This window comes from Caretta caretta, chromosome 1 (genome assembly GCF_965140235.1).
Source record: "Caretta caretta isolate rCarCar2 chromosome 1, rCarCar1.hap1, whole genome shotgun sequence".
NCBI lineage: Eukaryota > Metazoa > Chordata > Testudines > Cheloniidae > Caretta > Caretta caretta.
In genome coordinates this window covers 289,949,598-289,966,970 of record NC_134206.1, presented here as the reverse complement: position 1 = coordinate 289,966,970, position 17,373 = coordinate 289,949,598, and the positions used below count along the sequence as shown (strand labels likewise).

At 44.9% G+C, this 17,373-nt stretch overlaps 1 protein-coding gene across 2 annotated transcripts in view; it reads right to left on the bottom strand.

Annotated features, from left to right (window-relative positions):
* The window catches only part of GRIP1 (glutamate receptor interacting protein 1), a 560,288-nt gene extending 544,612 nt beyond the window's left edge, over positions 1 to 15,676 (bottom strand). For both annotated transcript variants that reach the window (XM_048835827.2, XM_075124374.1), the window contains exon 1: positions 15,392 to 15,676. In XM_048835827.2, coding sequence (XP_048691784.1) covers positions 15,392 to 15,446 — 55 coding nt within the window. In that variant the 5' untranslated portion in view covers positions 15,447 to 15,676. The remainder of the gene's footprint in view (positions 1 to 15,391) is intronic.
* Between the last annotated feature and the right edge of the window lie 1,697 nt (positions 15,677 to 17,373).

Sequence of the window (17,373 nt, the reverse complement as noted above, 5' to 3'; positions counted from 1 at the left end):
TGAGTGTCCCCTGAAGAAAAGCACCCTATTTCAACCAGGTGACCATGAATGATATCTCACTCTCCTGAGCATTACACAGAGAGATAAAGAAAGGATGTTGTTTGATTGCCAGCAAACATACACTGCAATGCTTTGTTGTACAATGATTCCCAAGTACGTGTTACTGGCCTGGAGTGGTAAAGTGTCCTACCATGAAGGATGCAATAAAGCTGCCCCCCCCCCAGAAACCTTTTGCAAGGGCTTTGGGAGTACATCCAGGAGAGCTGCAAATGCCAGGGCAAATTAATCCTTTCACATGCTTGCTTTTAAACCATGTATAGTATTTTAAAAGGTACACTCACCGGAGGTCCCTTCTCCGCCTGCCGGGTCCAGGAGGCAGCCTTGGGTGGGTTCGGGGGGTACTGGCTCCAGGTCCAGGGTGAGAAACAGTTCCTGGCTGTCGGGAAAACCGGTTTCTCTGCTTGCTTGCTGTGAGCTATCTTCTTCGTCCCCAAAACCTGCTTCCGTGTTGCCTCCATCTCCATTGAAGGAGTCAAACAACACGGCTGGGGTAGTGGTGGCTGAACCCCCTAAAATGGCATGCAGCTCATCATAGAAGCGGCATGTTTGGGGCTCTGACACGGAGCGGCCGTTTGCCCCTCTGGTTTTCTGGTAGGCTTGCCTCAGCTCCTTAAGTTTCACTCGGCACTGCTTCGGGTCCCTGTTATGGCCTCTGTCCCTCATGCCCTGGGAGGTTTTGGCATTTTGAAAACTGGAACGGAGTTCTGATAGCACGGATTCCTCTCACCATACAGCGATCAGATCCTGTACCTCCCGTTGGGTCCATGCTGGAGCTCTTTTGCGATTCTGGGACTCCATCATGGTCACCTCTGCTGATAAGCTCTGCATGGTCACCTGCAGCTTGCCACGCTGGCCAAACAGGAAATGAGATTCAAAAGTTCGCAGTTCTTTTTCTGTCTACCTGGCCAGTGCATCTGAGTTGAGAGTGCAGTCCAGAGCGGTCACAATGGAGCACTCTGGGATAGCTCCCGGAGGCCAATACCGTCGAATTGTGTCCACAGTACCCCAAATTCGACCTGCCAAGGCCGATTTAAGCACTAATCCACTTGTCAGGGGTGGAGTATTAGTTTCTATCAGAAGTTTTGTAAAAAAAGAAGTTATTGAGTACATGTTTGGCAATATATTAGAACATACAAAAATGTGTTTTGCTATTATGGAGCGAGTATTCATGTTCAGTTTACCTCCCCACAAAAAGATGCCAGTAGTTTTGATTGGCATGCACTCTCAAAAGATTAGTTTGTTAGTGTACAAGGAACCTGGTCTTCCATTCTCTTTGATTAATAATGTAAAGTTGGTGGTCAAAGTTATAACAGCCCACAATTCGGTAAAACACTAGATGCGCACCTTCATATATATCAGTGACATCTAGGTAGACAATGCTGCAGCAGCTATTATAGTGTAGTTTGTATTAGCTGAAAAATTAGCACAAGCCAAAGGAGGAAAATCAGCAAGGAAGCAGTAGGGCTGTGCTACGAGCATCCAACCTGAAATACAGTTCTCCTATTCCGAGCTAGATTGAATATAGGAAGTTCATCTTGTGAGAATCCCAGCATGCAGTTGAAACCAGCTGTGGTGCACATTGTCGTGTCACATTACAGAGTACCATCACAAACTGCTTACATACTTCACCAGTGTGGTGTTCTACGGGTTAAGACAGTCAGTGCTCAGTAACTTCAACATACATGTTGTAAACAAATCTTTTGAAAGAGTTGAGGATTTTATTGCCACCATGTTGACCATAAAACAACCCAGACATTGTTGGCTCACTTCATACAGCTACTTGTGTTCTTGACCTATTGGTTAAATCAGGATTTGAGATGAATAATTTGGAAATTTTATTTAGATCATGGAGTGACCATTAACTCCTGCATTTTGAGGTTGCACCTCTCCTATTAAGGTGATGGATCTCTTTTGATGTTTTCCCCTTTGAAGGGCTTAGAACAGTGGATTTGTTTTGGATAATGGATAGCTTAATCCACGTTGTCTCACTCAATGGTTTATATGAGAAATTCCTGACAGGAAGAAATCTTCTCTTATTTTGTAGATCAAGTTGTTCTGATTCAGGCAGAGCTGTCACCAACACATTTTTGAGAGTACAAATCCCACATCTCCCCTACCTGAGTTGGGAGCACTTTGTTCAACAACCTGTTCTAAAGACTCATATCCTGTTCATGAAGGTCATTGAAAAGAATAGGGCCCATTGTTGGTGAAGACTGTCCATCCCTCCTGAAAGGAGCACAGGTTGCTGGCTTCCCTTAATAAATAGCATATATTGCTAGTGATTCAATAAACGGGGGACTGTCAACCTTTAGCATGCAGCCCACCAGGGAAAGCCGATGGCAGGCAGGATGGTTTGTTTACCTGCAGCATCTGCAGGTTCAGCCGATCCAGCTCCCACTGGCCGCGGTTTGCCGTTCCAGGCCAATGGGGGCTGTGGGAAGCGGCAGCCAGCACATCCCTCGGCCCACGCTGCTTCCCACAACCCCCATTGGCCTGGAACAGCGAACTGCGGCCAGTAGGAGCTGCGATCAGCCCAACCTACAGATGCTGCAGGTAAACAAACTGTCCCGGAACACCAGCGGCTTTCCCTTACGGGCCACGTGCCAAAGGTTGCAGATCCCTGTAATAAACCATCATTAACTGGTGACAAAACACCCTGTATCTAGCTTTCCATTTTGGGTTAATATTACTGAAAAAAGTTAGGGTAAAACCACCAAGTGTTTGTTGGTTTCAGAGTTCCTCGTCTTATATGGGTACCACTGGGTATGACACAGAAACAGCTATGGTAGATCTTTTCTGGCTGATGGATGAAAATCAGGAACACATGATGATCACTGAAGGAATGTGGATGTACAGTGATGTTGCTCAGGAAGTGCCCTTGATTTGGCTGCAGCAGATCACGGGGGAGGTGAATGGGGTTTGCTCTTGTATGATTTTTTTCCTCTCCTGCTACAAGCATGATAATGAGAAATTGTTCTTGCATCCCTGAAGGGATTCTTGTGTGGGATTCCACAAGGTCCCATCTTGTTTAATGTGTAGCTGTTGGGAGGATTAGTGACAAGACATGTGTGGCAATGAGGTCAGTATGCTGATGACACCCAGTTTTTTAATCTCCATCTCATGCTAGCTAGCTGGAGCAGTCTTGGCCCTACCCGGTGTTTGGTTAAGATTAAGGCATGGATGAGGACTAGCTGTCAGAGAAACAATTAAATCAAACTGAAATGTTGGTTGGCCGGGAAAAGCAATCAGAAGATATGCCAAAGATAGCATCTGCCTTTTGTTGTTTGAGTTTGCAAATTAGGGGTCAGGTTAAATTTTCAGGTGGCAACTACAGACAAGCCATCTTTTTCTTTTTTATATATGGCTAGGAGATAGAATCATAGAATATAAGGGTTGGAAGGGACCCCAGAAGGTCATCTAGTCCAACCCCCTGCTCAAAGCAGGACCAATTCCCAGTTAAATCATCCCAGCCAGGGCTTTGTCAAGCCTGACCTTAAAAACCTCTAAGGAAGGAGATTCTACCACCTCCCTAGGTAATGCATTCCAGTGTTTCACCACCCTCTTAGTGAAAAAGTTTTTCCTAATATCCAATCTAAACCTCCCCCACTGCAGCTTGAGACCATTACTCCTCGTTCTGTCATCTGCTACCATTGAGAACAGTCTAGAGCCATCCTCTTTGGATATTCTTTCAGATATAATCCTTGTCATCCATTCCTTTCTCACCTCCAGATTAGACTATTGCAACATGCTTTGCATGAGATTACATTTTAAAATCATCCAGAAATGGAGGTAGTGCAAAGTCTGTAGCCCGATTGTTAAAGCACTCGATCTTGTTGTATTACACCACTGCTCTAATCTGCATTTGATGCCCATAGGTTTTTGGGTAGACTTCAAGGTGTTGGGTTTGACCTACAGAGCCACAAAAGACTTAAGAAATTTATCATCTGAGAGATTGTAAGTGGCAGTATTGCTCAGTGAGAGAGGCAGCCAGCGGAAATGCTCAAGCTGGAGCAATCCCCAGTTTAGCAAACAGGGGAATGGTGTCGTGGGGGCCTGCCAGCTTTGGGACTTGGCCTTCTCCCTTCATGCAAATTTTGCAGACCTTCAAACCAAGCTGCAAAATCCATCTATTTTTTTCTGTCTTTGGAGGAGCAGCAGAGGAAAAGAAAGGGGTTATTGTCTTTTGTTTTTTCTAATACTGAGCACTGTGTTGGTTAGTGGGGCAAGATTGTGGGAGTCAGTTATGACAACTGTATATTTAACCTGTCAAGCATTCCTAGAACTAAGAATAGGTGCTCACTTATTTTATACAGAACAAAATAAATACACTTTTTTAAACTGTGTGTATACACTAAGTGATACCAAGCAGTTCTTCAGGGAACACACAAGACAAGCTGATGGATCACTTGATGATTACCCGTTCTGTTCATTCCCCCTGGGGCACCTGGCATTGGCCACTGTTGGAAGACAGGATACTGGGCTAGAGGGACCTTTGGTCTGACCCAATATGGCTGTTCTTAGATTATCTGTTACATTCCTGTCAAACTTGATCAGCTATGAAGCTGACACTGGAGTCCCATAAAATATTTTTATTTATCTAATTTAACTTGATTGGAAGGCATATTGAATAGTATGAATTCCAGAAATGTTTTTCTTATCAAAGTATTTGCTCAAATGTCACCTAAGAAAGCGTTTTATAACTGGATTTGGTTTAGTAGCTTAGACAGAAAAACTGGGGAAAGCGTGCCCTGAATTTTAATGATACATCTTACACTGGTGAGTCTTCACATGTCATTTCTGAAGTGACAAGGTTTACCACAACAGCCATATGTTAGTTTCATTACTCAACATAGAGCATAATTCCAGACCTCTAAAAGAGGAAGCTCACTCCTGGTAAGCTTACTAGTGGAATCCAAGAAAGACCAGTCACTACAGACGCTGTTTCATTATGGTATTAATTATGGAGGCAGCAGTACCAACTCCACAGTTAAAGGATCTGTTGCAATCTGCACTTAAACAAGACTAAAATCCCTCTTTCACATTTTAATTTACTGGATTTAGTCTCTAGATTTGACACAATAATTCTACAGAGGCCAAGTGAATGTTCCATATAATTTACAAAGAAAAATATTTACCAACTTTTGCAGGAAAGACATTTTAAAAAAGGAGAATTTTTAAATGTTAACTTGTTTTCCTCACTTTGCTTTAGATCTTCTAAATAAACAAACCAAAAGTCCCGTGTCACTCCCTTCCACACATACATACACCCACCCTACCTCATCGGTATTCTTTGAAACTTAAACACAAAAAGTTATTCTCTTCATTCAGAATAGAGATAGATTTGATCAGCTAACATTGGCAAAACTCAGTTACATTATTTGAAGTCAAAACAAATTTCCATTGAAATTTTGTTTTCAAACTCTTCTGACGAGCTGTAACCCTGACTCAGCATCTATGTTCTCTGTACATAACTCTATTGAGCCAAGGAGACAGTCTGAAGAGCAGGAATTATGGCATGGTTACACTGGGCCTATTGCACTACACCTCTGGCGTACTGGACAAGATGAGTCTCTGCACTGATGCAACAGCATTTGAAGCGTTGCTCACAGCAATGCTTCCCTGATACTGCTGCATTGGTGTGGTGGAGAGCAGAAGCAACAGGAGCAGGAAGCCCTTTAAAAGTTAATCCTTCAACATAGATGCACTGGGACTGACATACAAGGACTGTCACGCAGCTCCCCACTCTCCTAGCACGGCCTTTCTCTCCTCACTGTATATCCCACAACATGCCCATCCACACACCCTTGATTTCCCAAGTATACAACACCATGGGGAGCCAAAGAGGTTCCATGTGGAGCCAAAGATGAACAGGCAGCTACATATAAAGAGGAGCTTGTGTGTTGAGCAGGAATGTTGAGGAGAGGGTGAGAAGAAATGTGTGTAGGATCACAGAAGAAAAATATAGGACTTGAGGGGGGAAGGGCCTGGGGAAACAAGATTTATGTTCTGACAAGCCATAGGTGGTCCGTCATATTTGACCTCTCTGTTCCACGTCTCTCAATAACATTTCTCCTACCTTAAGTTCAATTTTCCCCCCATTCTTCCCTACTAGTCCCATCCACCCACATCACCACATATCCCATGGCTCCATAGTCACAGGATCCCACCTAACATCCCCGTATGCCCCACTCCTGTATATTGCTCCCCAAACTCTCCAGATCCTTGCTCCTCAACATACTCCCCATCATGCCTCCTACTTCCCTATTACATTCAGCTTAAAAAAAAAACAACAACTTTGTGCATATGATATGCACACATTAATGGTTAAAGCTAAACATGGAAGAGAATTAAGAGAACATTGTGTGGAACTGGGTTCTACAAGAGAACATGGAGAAAGAATGCAGCTCTCCAAGGGGCAAGGGAAACTGTAGAGTGGAGGGGCATGGGAAACATCAGATCTCAATAGGAAATCATTCTTATCCATACCAATAAACTAATAAGCATTGAGATAGTAAGGCATTGGGAAATTAAACTTTGGAGTTCAATTTGCTAGCCCACATAACCTACCAATATTAACACCACAAATAATTTTTATTACATTATTTATTATATGTATTATGGAAGCCCTTACAAGCCCCCAAATGAGTTCACGATCCCGTTGTGCTAGGCACTGTACATACACTTCAATACCAGGCAAACTGGTTGAAACTATAGTAAAGAACAGAATTATCAAACACAGATGAACACAATATGTTGGGAGAAGAGTCAACACAGCCTTTGTAAAGGAAAATCATGCCTCACCAATCTATTAGCATTATTTGAGGGGGTCAACAAACATGTGGATAAGGGTGATCCAGTGATTATAGTGTACCTGGACATTCAGAAAGCCTTTGACAAAGTCCCACACCAAAGGTTCTACGCAAAGAATGGAGTCATGGGAAAAGAGGGAAGGTTATCTCATGGATCAGTAACAGGTTAAAAGATAGGAAACAAAGGGTAGGAATAAATGGTCAGTTTTCACAATGGAGAGGTAAATAGCAGGGTCCCGCAAAGATCTGCACTGGGACTAGTGCTCTTCAAAATATTCATAGCTGATCTGGAAAAGAGGGTAAACAGTCAGGTGGCAAAATCTGCAGAAAAAATCTCTCAAGATAGTTAAGTCCAAACCTGACTGTGAAAAGTTACACAGGGATCACACAAAGCTGGGTGACTGGGCAACAAAATGCCAGATGAAATTCAATGTTGGTAAATACAAACTAATGCACACTGAAAAACAATCCCTATACATACACGATGAGGGGGTCTAAATTAGTTACCACCATTCAAGAAAGAAATCTTGGAGTCAATGTCGATAGTTCTCTGAAAACATCTGCTCAATGTGCAGCAGCAGTCAAAAATGTGAACAGAATGTGAGGAACCATTAGGAAAGGGATAGATAAGACAGTAAATATCATAACACCACTATAGGTTTCAGAGTAACAGCCGTGTTAGTCTGTAGTCGCAAAAAGAAAAGGAGTACTTGTGGCACCTTAGAGACTAACCAATTTATTTGAGCATGAGCTTTCGTGAGCTACAGCTCACTTCATCGGATGCATACCGTGGAAACTGCAGCAGACTTTATATATACACAGAGAATATGAAACAATACCTCCTCCCACCCCACTGTCCTGCTGGTAATAGCTTATCTAAAGTGATCATCAGGTTGGGCCATTTCCAGCACAAATCCAGGTTCTCACCCTCCACCCCCCCCCCCCACAAATTCACTCTCCTGCTGGTGATAGCCCATCCAAAGTGACAACTCTTTACACAATGTGCATGATAATCAAGTTGGGCCATTTCCTCCACAAATCCAGGTTCTCTCACCCCCTCACCCCCCTCCCGAAAACCACACACACATAAACACCACCCTATACCGGAAACCTACTGACCGCTATTCCTACCTGCATGCCTCCAGCTTTCACCCTGACCACACCACACGATCCATCGTCTACAGCCAAGCTCTGCGATACAACCGCATTTGCTCCAACCCCTCAGACAGAGACAAACACCTACAAGATCTCTGTCAAGCTTTCTTACAACTACAATACCCACCTGCAGAAGTAAAGAAACAGATTGATAGAGCCAGAAGAGTTCCCAGAAGTTACCTACTACAGGACAGGCCTAACAAAGAAAATAACAGAACGCCACTAGCCGTCACCTTCAGCCCCCAACTAAAACCCCTCCAACGCATTATTAAGGATCTACAACCTATCCTGAAGGATGACCCAACACTCTCACAAATCTTGGGAGACAGGCCAGTCCTTGCCTACACACAGCCCCGCAACCTGAAGCAAATACTCACCAACAACCACATACCACACAACAGAACCACTAACCCAGGAACTTATCCTTGCAACAAAGCCCGTTGCCAACTGTGCCCACATATCTATTCAGGGGACACCATCACAGGGCCTAATAACATCAGCCACACTATCAGAGGCTCGTTCACCTGCACATCCACCAATGTGATATATGCCATCATGTGCCAGCAATGCCCCTCTGCCATGTACATTGGTCAAACTGGACAGTCTCTACGTAAAAGAATAAAACGGACACAAATCAGATGTCAAGAATTATAACATTCATAAACCAGTCGGAGAACACTTCAATCTCTCTGGTCACGCAATCACAGACATGAAGGTCGCTATCTTAAAACAAAAAAACTTCAAATCCAGACTCCAGCGAGAAACTGCTGAATTGGAATTCATTTGCAAATTGGATACTATTAATTTAGGCTTAAATAGAGACTGGGAGTGGCTAAGTCATTATGCAAGGTAGCCTGTTTCCTCTTGTTTTTTCCTACCCCCCCCCCCCCCGATGTTCTGGTTTAACTTGGATTTAAACTTGGAGAGTGGTCAGTTTGGATGAGCTATTACCAGCAGGAGAGTGAGTTTGTGTGTGTATGGGGGTGGGGGGGATGTGAGAAAACCTGGATTTGTGCTGGAAATGGCCCACCTTAATTATCATGCACATTGTAGGGAGAATGGTCACTTTGGATGACCTATTACCAGCAGGATAGTGAGTTTGTGTGTGTGGTTTTCGGGAGGGGGGTGAGAGAACCTGGATTTGTGGAGGAAATGGCCCAACTTGATTATCATGCACATTGTGTAAAGAGTTGTCACTTTGGATGGGCTATCACCAGCAGGAGAGTGAATTTGTGTGGGGGGGTGGAGGGTGAGAAAACCTGGATTTGTGCTGGAAATGGCCCACCTGTTGATCACTTTAGATAAGCTATTACCAGCAGGACAGTGGGGTGGGAGGAGGTATTGTTTCATATTCTCTGTGTATATATAAAGTCTGCTGCAGTTTCCACGGTATGCATCCGATGAAGTGAGCTGTAGCTCACGAAAGCTCATGCTCAAATAAATTGGTTAGTCTCTAAGGTGCCACAAGTACTCTTTTTTTTTTAAACACCACTATATAAATTCACGGTACGCGCACACCTTGAATATGGCATGCAATTCTGGACACCCTATCTCAAAATGGATAAATTAGAATTGGAAAGGGTACAAAGAAAGGCACCAAATATAATTAGGGATATGGAACAGCTTCCATATGAAGAGAGATTAATAAGACTTGGATTTTCAGTTTATAAAAGAGATGATTAAGGGAGAGATGATAGAGGTATATAAAATCATAAATGGGGTGGAGAAACTGAATAGGGAAGTGTTATTTACCTTTTCACATAATACACAAACCAAGGGTCACTCAATGAAATTAACAGACAGCTCATTTAAAACCAATATAAGGAAGTACTTCTTCACACAACACACAGTCAGTCTGGGGAACTCAGTTCCAGGGGATGCTGTGAAGACCAAAAATATAACTGGGTTAAAAAAAATTTAGATAAACCTATCCTCCATGAACTATCAGTGGCTATTAGCCAATATGGTTAGGGACAAAACCCCATTCTCTGGGTATCCCTAAACCTTTGACTGCCAGAAGCTGGGACTGGACAAATGGGGATGGATCCCTTGATAAATTGCCCTGTTATGTTCATTCCCCCTGAAGCATCTGGCACTGGCCACTGTCAGAAGCCAGGATACTAGGCTAGATGGACCATTGGTCTGCCCTAGTTTGGCCATCCTTATGTTCTTGTGAGACAGTCCCTAGCCCAATGATTTTATACTCTGAATAGACAAGACAGTGGATGCTCCATCACTGATAATTTTTAAATCAAAACTGGATGCTTTTCTAAACAGCTATGCTCTAGGAATTATTTTGGGAAGTTCTATTTTATACAGGTCAGACTGGGTGATCACAATGGTCCCTCCTGACACTTGAATCTATGAGAAAGGAAGTATTATCCCCCATTTTACAAATAGATAACTGGGGCAGAAACAAACATAAGGGCTAGAGCCAAGAAAGGAGGAGGAGAGACTTAGGCTCAGTCTTTAAATGCCTGACTTTAGGTGCCCTGCCATCCAGTGGAATCCTCATCTCTGACTTAAGACACCCAGTCTCCATATACAATGCATACGGAGAGTTAGGTGCCTAAGAATGGGACTCTCAGACGTCAGTACACTGAGTAGGGACCTGTCTAAGGTAACCAGTAGGAAACGGTGAGGAGCCCTGCCCCACAAAGGTAGTTATGTACTTATCTCTCCTTCAGATTTACAGCCATGAATCATCTCCTACAATTAGATGCCTAAGCCAGGTCACCCCGTTCTTGCAAAAAAAAAAAAAAAAAAAGCAGGGGGAGGTGGTTGTGGTCACGATGCCCGTACACCCCCAGCTCAGCGGTTAGCACTTACTAGGGATGTGAGAGACCTGGGTTCAAATCCCCATTCTGCCTGATTTGGAAGTGGGATCTGAACCTGAGTGAGTGGCCTAACCATGGGGATATAGGGTATTGTAGGATGGGTCTCTCTCAGTCTTTCCTATTGAAGTTGTTCCACTCTGTAGGAAATACTTAAATATTCACTGGACCAGAAAAAGAGAGAGTGTGCTAACCACGTGGCTAGAGTTATTTCTCACTCTCTCTCTGGTCCAATTAACATTTACGTATTTCCTACAGAGAGGAACAACTACAACATGAGAGATTGAGAGAGACGTACCCCAAACTACTTGTAAAGCAGTGGTTAGGCCACTTATCTAAGAGACAGGAGACACAGCTTCAAGTCCCTGCTCCAAAACAGGCAGAGCAGGAATTTGAACTTGGGTTGCACACATCCCAGGTGAAAAGAAAAGGAGTACTTGTGGCACCTCAGAGACTAAGTACTCCTCTTCTTTTTGCAAATACAGACTAACACGGCTGTTACTCTGAAACATCCCTGGTGAGTGCTCTAACCACTGGGCTATAGCTCATAAGTGGACCACCGCTACTTCCTTCTCTCTTTGGATTAGGCATGCTCTAAGAATGCCTGGATTGGGCCCTGCAGGCAAGATAGATGGGGAATGCCTAATTTGAGAATTCCACTGGGGCTCACACACCATACTCCTGGGGAAATTCTGCAGGACTGCGTGCCCACAGAAAATACCCTCCGCAGAATTCCTGTGCTTCTTTGTAGAAAAGGACAGGGAAACCATGTGGCCATGGGCACAGTTTGTGAGGGCATTGCTCTCCCCCAAACAGAGGTGAGGCATGGGGAGACACAGGGTTATGTGCCACTGCCCCCCCGCCCCATTTCTGCCAGCACAGAGCTGCCCAGCTGAAGGAGGCTGTGTCTCGGCTCCCCTGATTCTGTAGTTGAACACGGCCTCTTGAACGCGGGGTCCTAGTGCCAGTCGTGCTCCCCTTCTGTGTGCTGGGAGCCTTCCTGTTTTCTGTGCCACAGTGAGTGCCCACGGTGGGGCTGGGTAAGGAGGGGGCAGGGGAAATGAAGAAAGAGGGGTGAGGGAGTGGGGAGAAGAGGCAGATGGGAAGGAAGGGAGGATGGAATAGGGCCGGGGGAGGGAAATGTGGGAGTGAGGGGAGGGAATGGGGGTCGTGGCGGAGGGGGATGAGATGGGGGAGAAAAGGGGAGAGGGGAATCGTGGGGGGGAAGCAGGAGCGCAGCATGCACAGTCCTCTTGGCAGCAGCTGGGACTCCCCCACTAAGCAGGCCCATCGAACCCTCACCCTGACAAGCCCTACCTCCCAACACCTGGACCCCCCCATGCCCCCGACAAGACCCCACACCCAGACTCCCACCCCACGGAGCCCCAACCAGCTGCACCTGGACCGCCACCCCATCAAGCCCCACTCCCCCAGCACCTGGACCCCCCCCACTGAGTCCCCCACACCCAGATCCCCCCTGCTGAGCCCCAAATCACCTTCACCTGGATCCCTTGTGGAGTCCCATTGCCCCTGCACCCGGAAGCCCCCCTCCCCCCGCAACAAACCCCCGTACATCCAGGAACATATATAATACAATTTCAAAATAAAGTACATATGTATTTATGAATTATTCCTTAAGAGTTAATATGAAATTCTATTTTATTCTGTAATTTTTTGTTAATTTGGATGTAAAAGATGGTTGTGATATTAGGTTAGAATAAATAGCTTATATACAAAAAAATTATACTAACATGAAGTATATATAAATGGATTGTAGGCTATCTGAATAAAAATGTCTGAAAACAGCATAGCACAACTGGCCCTAAACCAGAATTTAACTGTATTTGTAATTGCCTTTTAAGTCAATGCCATACCAAACTGCCACATTAGCTAGAGATGCATCTGATTTCATTTCATTATACTACACTGGCCATTTTTCTGGCCAGTTTGAAAGGTTTATCTAATCTACTCTACCATTCAGGTTCAAGGACAACCTGCTTCAACAATGATTACTTATTTTGATCACTTTATGTTTTCCTGAATTCCAAAAAAGAAAAATATGATCAAATTCTAAGTAGCACTGAAATTCTGGTAAATTAATTAGCTAAGCTTGAGCAATATACAATGAAACATACATCAGAAATAAACCATTTACTGTAGGTTCTGAAGAGCTTTATTTACCCTATGAAAATAAAATACAAAACAAAAGCATCAATGATAAGAGTTTCTAAATTTTAATTTGTTCAGCGTCATAATGAAAATAAAAGATACTACATAGAAAATATGAACAAGGATATGAACGGTTTACAAATCAGCATCTTAGCTGATTTAGAAAGAAAGTTAAAAAAGAGATAATAGTAATTGTGCACACTACTAAAAAAATTTAAGGCAGAAAGCACAACACCCATTCCTGACTGATTTTTTTAAGTACAAAGGATTTTTTGCTTTCACTATCTCTGCAATACACAGATTAGATCATCTTTGAAAGTTCCCACATTTCTAAGAAACAGCTAGCATATTGTGACAGTTCAGTCACCTACTCATTTCTGTGTTTTTCCAGAACACAACACATGTTTACTCATGTCAAAAATATCTAGAGTTTAGCATACACCTGTAATAATTATATTAACGTAATGTAAGAAAATACTTAGTATTCATTTCAACAATGAGAAACTAACATTTCAATTATCCTTTTTAATTACCATACATTGTAATCTTCACTACTTTAGTGACTTACAACACACACAACACTTCTGAAACAGGCTTCAATATCCAGCTTGAGACCAGAAGTCTCTTCCTTAGAGCAGATCAAGCAATCTCACTTTGAATATTTTCTTGGTTTGTTCTTAGCAATACATAGATATATCCAATAAGAAAACAGTCAAAAGAAATAAATTCCCTGGCTCATTAGTCTATAGGCAAACCAAAGACCTTCTCTACCATCTAGAGGAGTATATGCGACTGTACATTGAAAGTTGATTAACAAGTGGTATAACATACAACTTTTTACATATAATAATGGAATAAGTGCAGTCTAAAATTCCCAAATGTTAATGTTTTACTGGATTTTTTTCTGCATACACATAATCCTTCCATGAAACAGTGACAAAGTAATCCCTGGTGACAGAACTTGTTTTTGCAGTTACAATGACAAAGTTGCTGTTTTATTCCACATAAAATGAAATCAAAGCATTGCTGGTTTTGAAAAGTGACCAGAAAACATCAGATCCATCATTTTGTAACAGGATTTAACTTTAAGCAAATAATCCTGCACTATAAGGTTTTATTTAAGAATGTTGCTACAATCCCTTGTTGATCTCCTTAGAGTTTTCTGAATGGGATTTGCATTTGTTTTCCCCAATGTTATTAAAACTGTATGAATACTTAAGATGCCATCATTCCCTCTGAAAGTAAATTGCCGGATTTTTTCCCAGTTTCAGAATTTACAGTTTTGAAGTCCTGCAATTCTGACAACTTCCAAGGACCAGTCCTTTAGACCCACTCCTCCTAGCCACTTCCACACATTCCTCGAGAGCTAGGTGCGATCTGTAATTTAAGTTCAGCTAAGAATCTAGAAGTTACAAACATCGATCACCAGTAAGGATCATGAATAAAAAGGCCGCTGTTTGCACAAAAGCAGGTAAAGGCTTCACTTTAAAAGTTACCCTATAATTTACCTTCCTGAATGGCAATTTATAAAATGCGTGACCTGCAAGACACCGCAAAAATAAGCCAAGTACTCTGCAAACATTCTCAAGAGTTACATGAAGATACTGTTCCATTGGTGCAACTTTCTGCGTGTAGACATGTAAAAATTGCAATCCAGTACCTATGCAACTCCACTGAGAGACTGAAAACTGCAGCAACTTTTACCAATAGGATTGCATTAAAGTTTTACACCCATTGAACCGGATTTTCCCCGTTTACACCAGTGTAATGCCATTACCTTAAGGAGATTACTGCCGATTTACCCTGGTATAAGTAAGAAGCGAATCAGGCCCATCCTTTACAAAAGCACTCCGATATTGAATTTCACACATACCATCTACAGCCCCCTCCCCTCCCGGGTTTCTCCTTGATCACACCGCCTCGGCAATTTTGTAATCCCCCCCCCGCGCAGGGCCAGCCAGGGGTCGGGCTCCAGAGAGCCCGAGGAAAGTTTGCAAAGCCTCTCTGCGAGACAGCGAGCCCCCCCGGGCTCACAGCCAGCCGGAGGGGGAGGCCCGAGGGAGAAGCCACAAATCCGGGAGCTGGCGCGCTGCCCCGGCCGGGAAAGTTAGCAGCCAGCAGCAGGGAAACGTGCCCGGTGCGGCTCCATGCCTGTCACTCCCCCGCTCCCCCTTTGTGCCCGGCTCCCGGAGCAGCTCTCCGCTCCCTCCCCCAACACCCGCCCAGGCAGCAAACCGGCGGAGCCCGGTCTCTGCGGCTGCCGGCCGGGGAAGGAGGCAGAGCAGGAGGCCCCGGCGGCATGGCAGCCCCCGCCCTTGCCTTGCCGAAGGCGCCGGTCCCAGCCCGCCGCCACCGCGGGCTCACCTCGCTCCGGCTCGGCTTGCAGGCAGGTGGGGATGTTCTTCTTCCAGCCCGGCATGGTTCCCGCGCGCACCCGGCTCCTCACGGCTGCGGCGGGCGGCACATTGCAGTGCGAGGCGGCGGCGGCGGCGCCCCCTCCTCCTCCCCCTCTCTCCGGGGGAACTCGGCGGCTCCTCTGGCAGCGGCAGCCTCGCTGTGGCAGGGAGGCGAAGCGGGGAGGGAGGAGCAGCTAGATGCGGGCGGGGGGCTCCTCTGGCCGGTTCAGCCGGGGACAGGGCGGGGTGGGCAGGGCGCTCGCCTCTCCGCTCCGCCGCCGGCCGCACAATGGAGAGGACGAGCGGCGCCGGGCTCCTGGCGGCGGGGCCCCCGGCGGACTCTCCGCAAGGCAGGCGGGCAGGGGGTGTGAACCAGGCGCCGCACAGGGCTGGGGAGGGCGGCGGCGCCTCCCCCCTTGGCCTCCAGGTAAGAGGCGAGCGCCGCGGGTCTCTCCCTCCCCCGCCTGCAGGCAGAGCGGTGTATTGTCTTGGGGAACAGCGCGCCCCGAATCCGTAGCCCCACGTCTGGCTTCCTTGTCACCCCGGGCCAAAGTATTTATCAAAACACCAACTTCTGCCCACGCAAGGCAGGTGGTTTGCCGGTAGAGGCAATCCAGCTGCTCCTGTCGAGGATGAGTGTACAGCTACAAACAGATCAACAAGAGCCTGCAGCTCAGAAAACTCCTGCAGCTGTAGGGCAGGACTGCTCTTTCCAAGACATCCCCCTTACAGCCCATTTTGGCCTTTTAGAAGGAGCTACTACAGGCACAGCTGAACAAAGGGTCCTGCACTGGGTCTTTCTCATTTGTAATGGAAAATGTATTTGGAGACATTGTTTCTGCCTGCAACAATTATCAAAGCCATTTTAGGATGGAAAGAGGCCATCTGCATCTCGATTCCCCTCCTCTCCTGAAACAGCTGTTTCATCTTACATTGTCTCCAAGGGGGGGAAGGGTCTAAATCTGTTCTGACAGCATAAATCATGAGATAACTTGATCACTTTCAAAACAGGTGGGTTGGGAGAGGAGATTTCTTGCCAGAATAACATAAGAACAGCCATACTGGCTCAGAACAATGGTCCATCTAGCCCAGTATCCTGGCTTCCAACAGTGGCCAATGCCAGGTGCTTTAGAGTGAATGAACAGAACAGGGAATCTTCAAGTGGTCAATCCTCTGTTGTCCATTCCCAGCTTCTGGCAAACAGAACCTAGGGACACCATCCCTGCCCTTCATGGCTAATAGCCATTGATGGACCTATCTTCCATGAACTTATCTAGTTGTTTATTAAATCTGTTAGTGTTTTGGCCTTCACAACATCATCTGGCAAGGAGTTCCACAGGAGTGTTGTGAGAAGAAATACTTCCGTTTGTTTATTTTAAACCTGCTACCTATCAATTTCATTTGGTGACCCATAATTCTTCTGTTATGAGAAGGAATAAATAGCACTTCCTTATCTACTTTCTCCATACCTGTCATGATTTTATAGACCTCCATCCTATCCCCCCTTAGTCATCTCTTTTCCAAGCTGAAAAGTCCCAGTTTTATTAATCACTCCTCATATGGAAGCTGTTCCATACCCCTAATAATTTGTGTTGCCCTTTCCTGTACCTTTTCCAATTCCCATATATCTTTTTTGAAATGGGTGACCACATCTGCACTCAGTATTCAAGATGTGGGTGTACCATGGATTTATATAGAGGCAGTATGATATTCTCTGTCTTATTATCTATCCCTTTCCTAATGACCAAAAACAACCTGGAGATACTGTGGTGAGTCACTGTGCACTGGCAATCACAGCTTAGATTCTAGTCAAATCAATGCCCAAAAATTTCATTAACATTTAAGATTGAGCCACAGTGCCCCTTGCCCTAGAATACTGAATGCATCTATACTTGCCCATCTGGGAAAAAAAAACAAGAAATAAATCAAAGGTACACACCACCCTTTGGG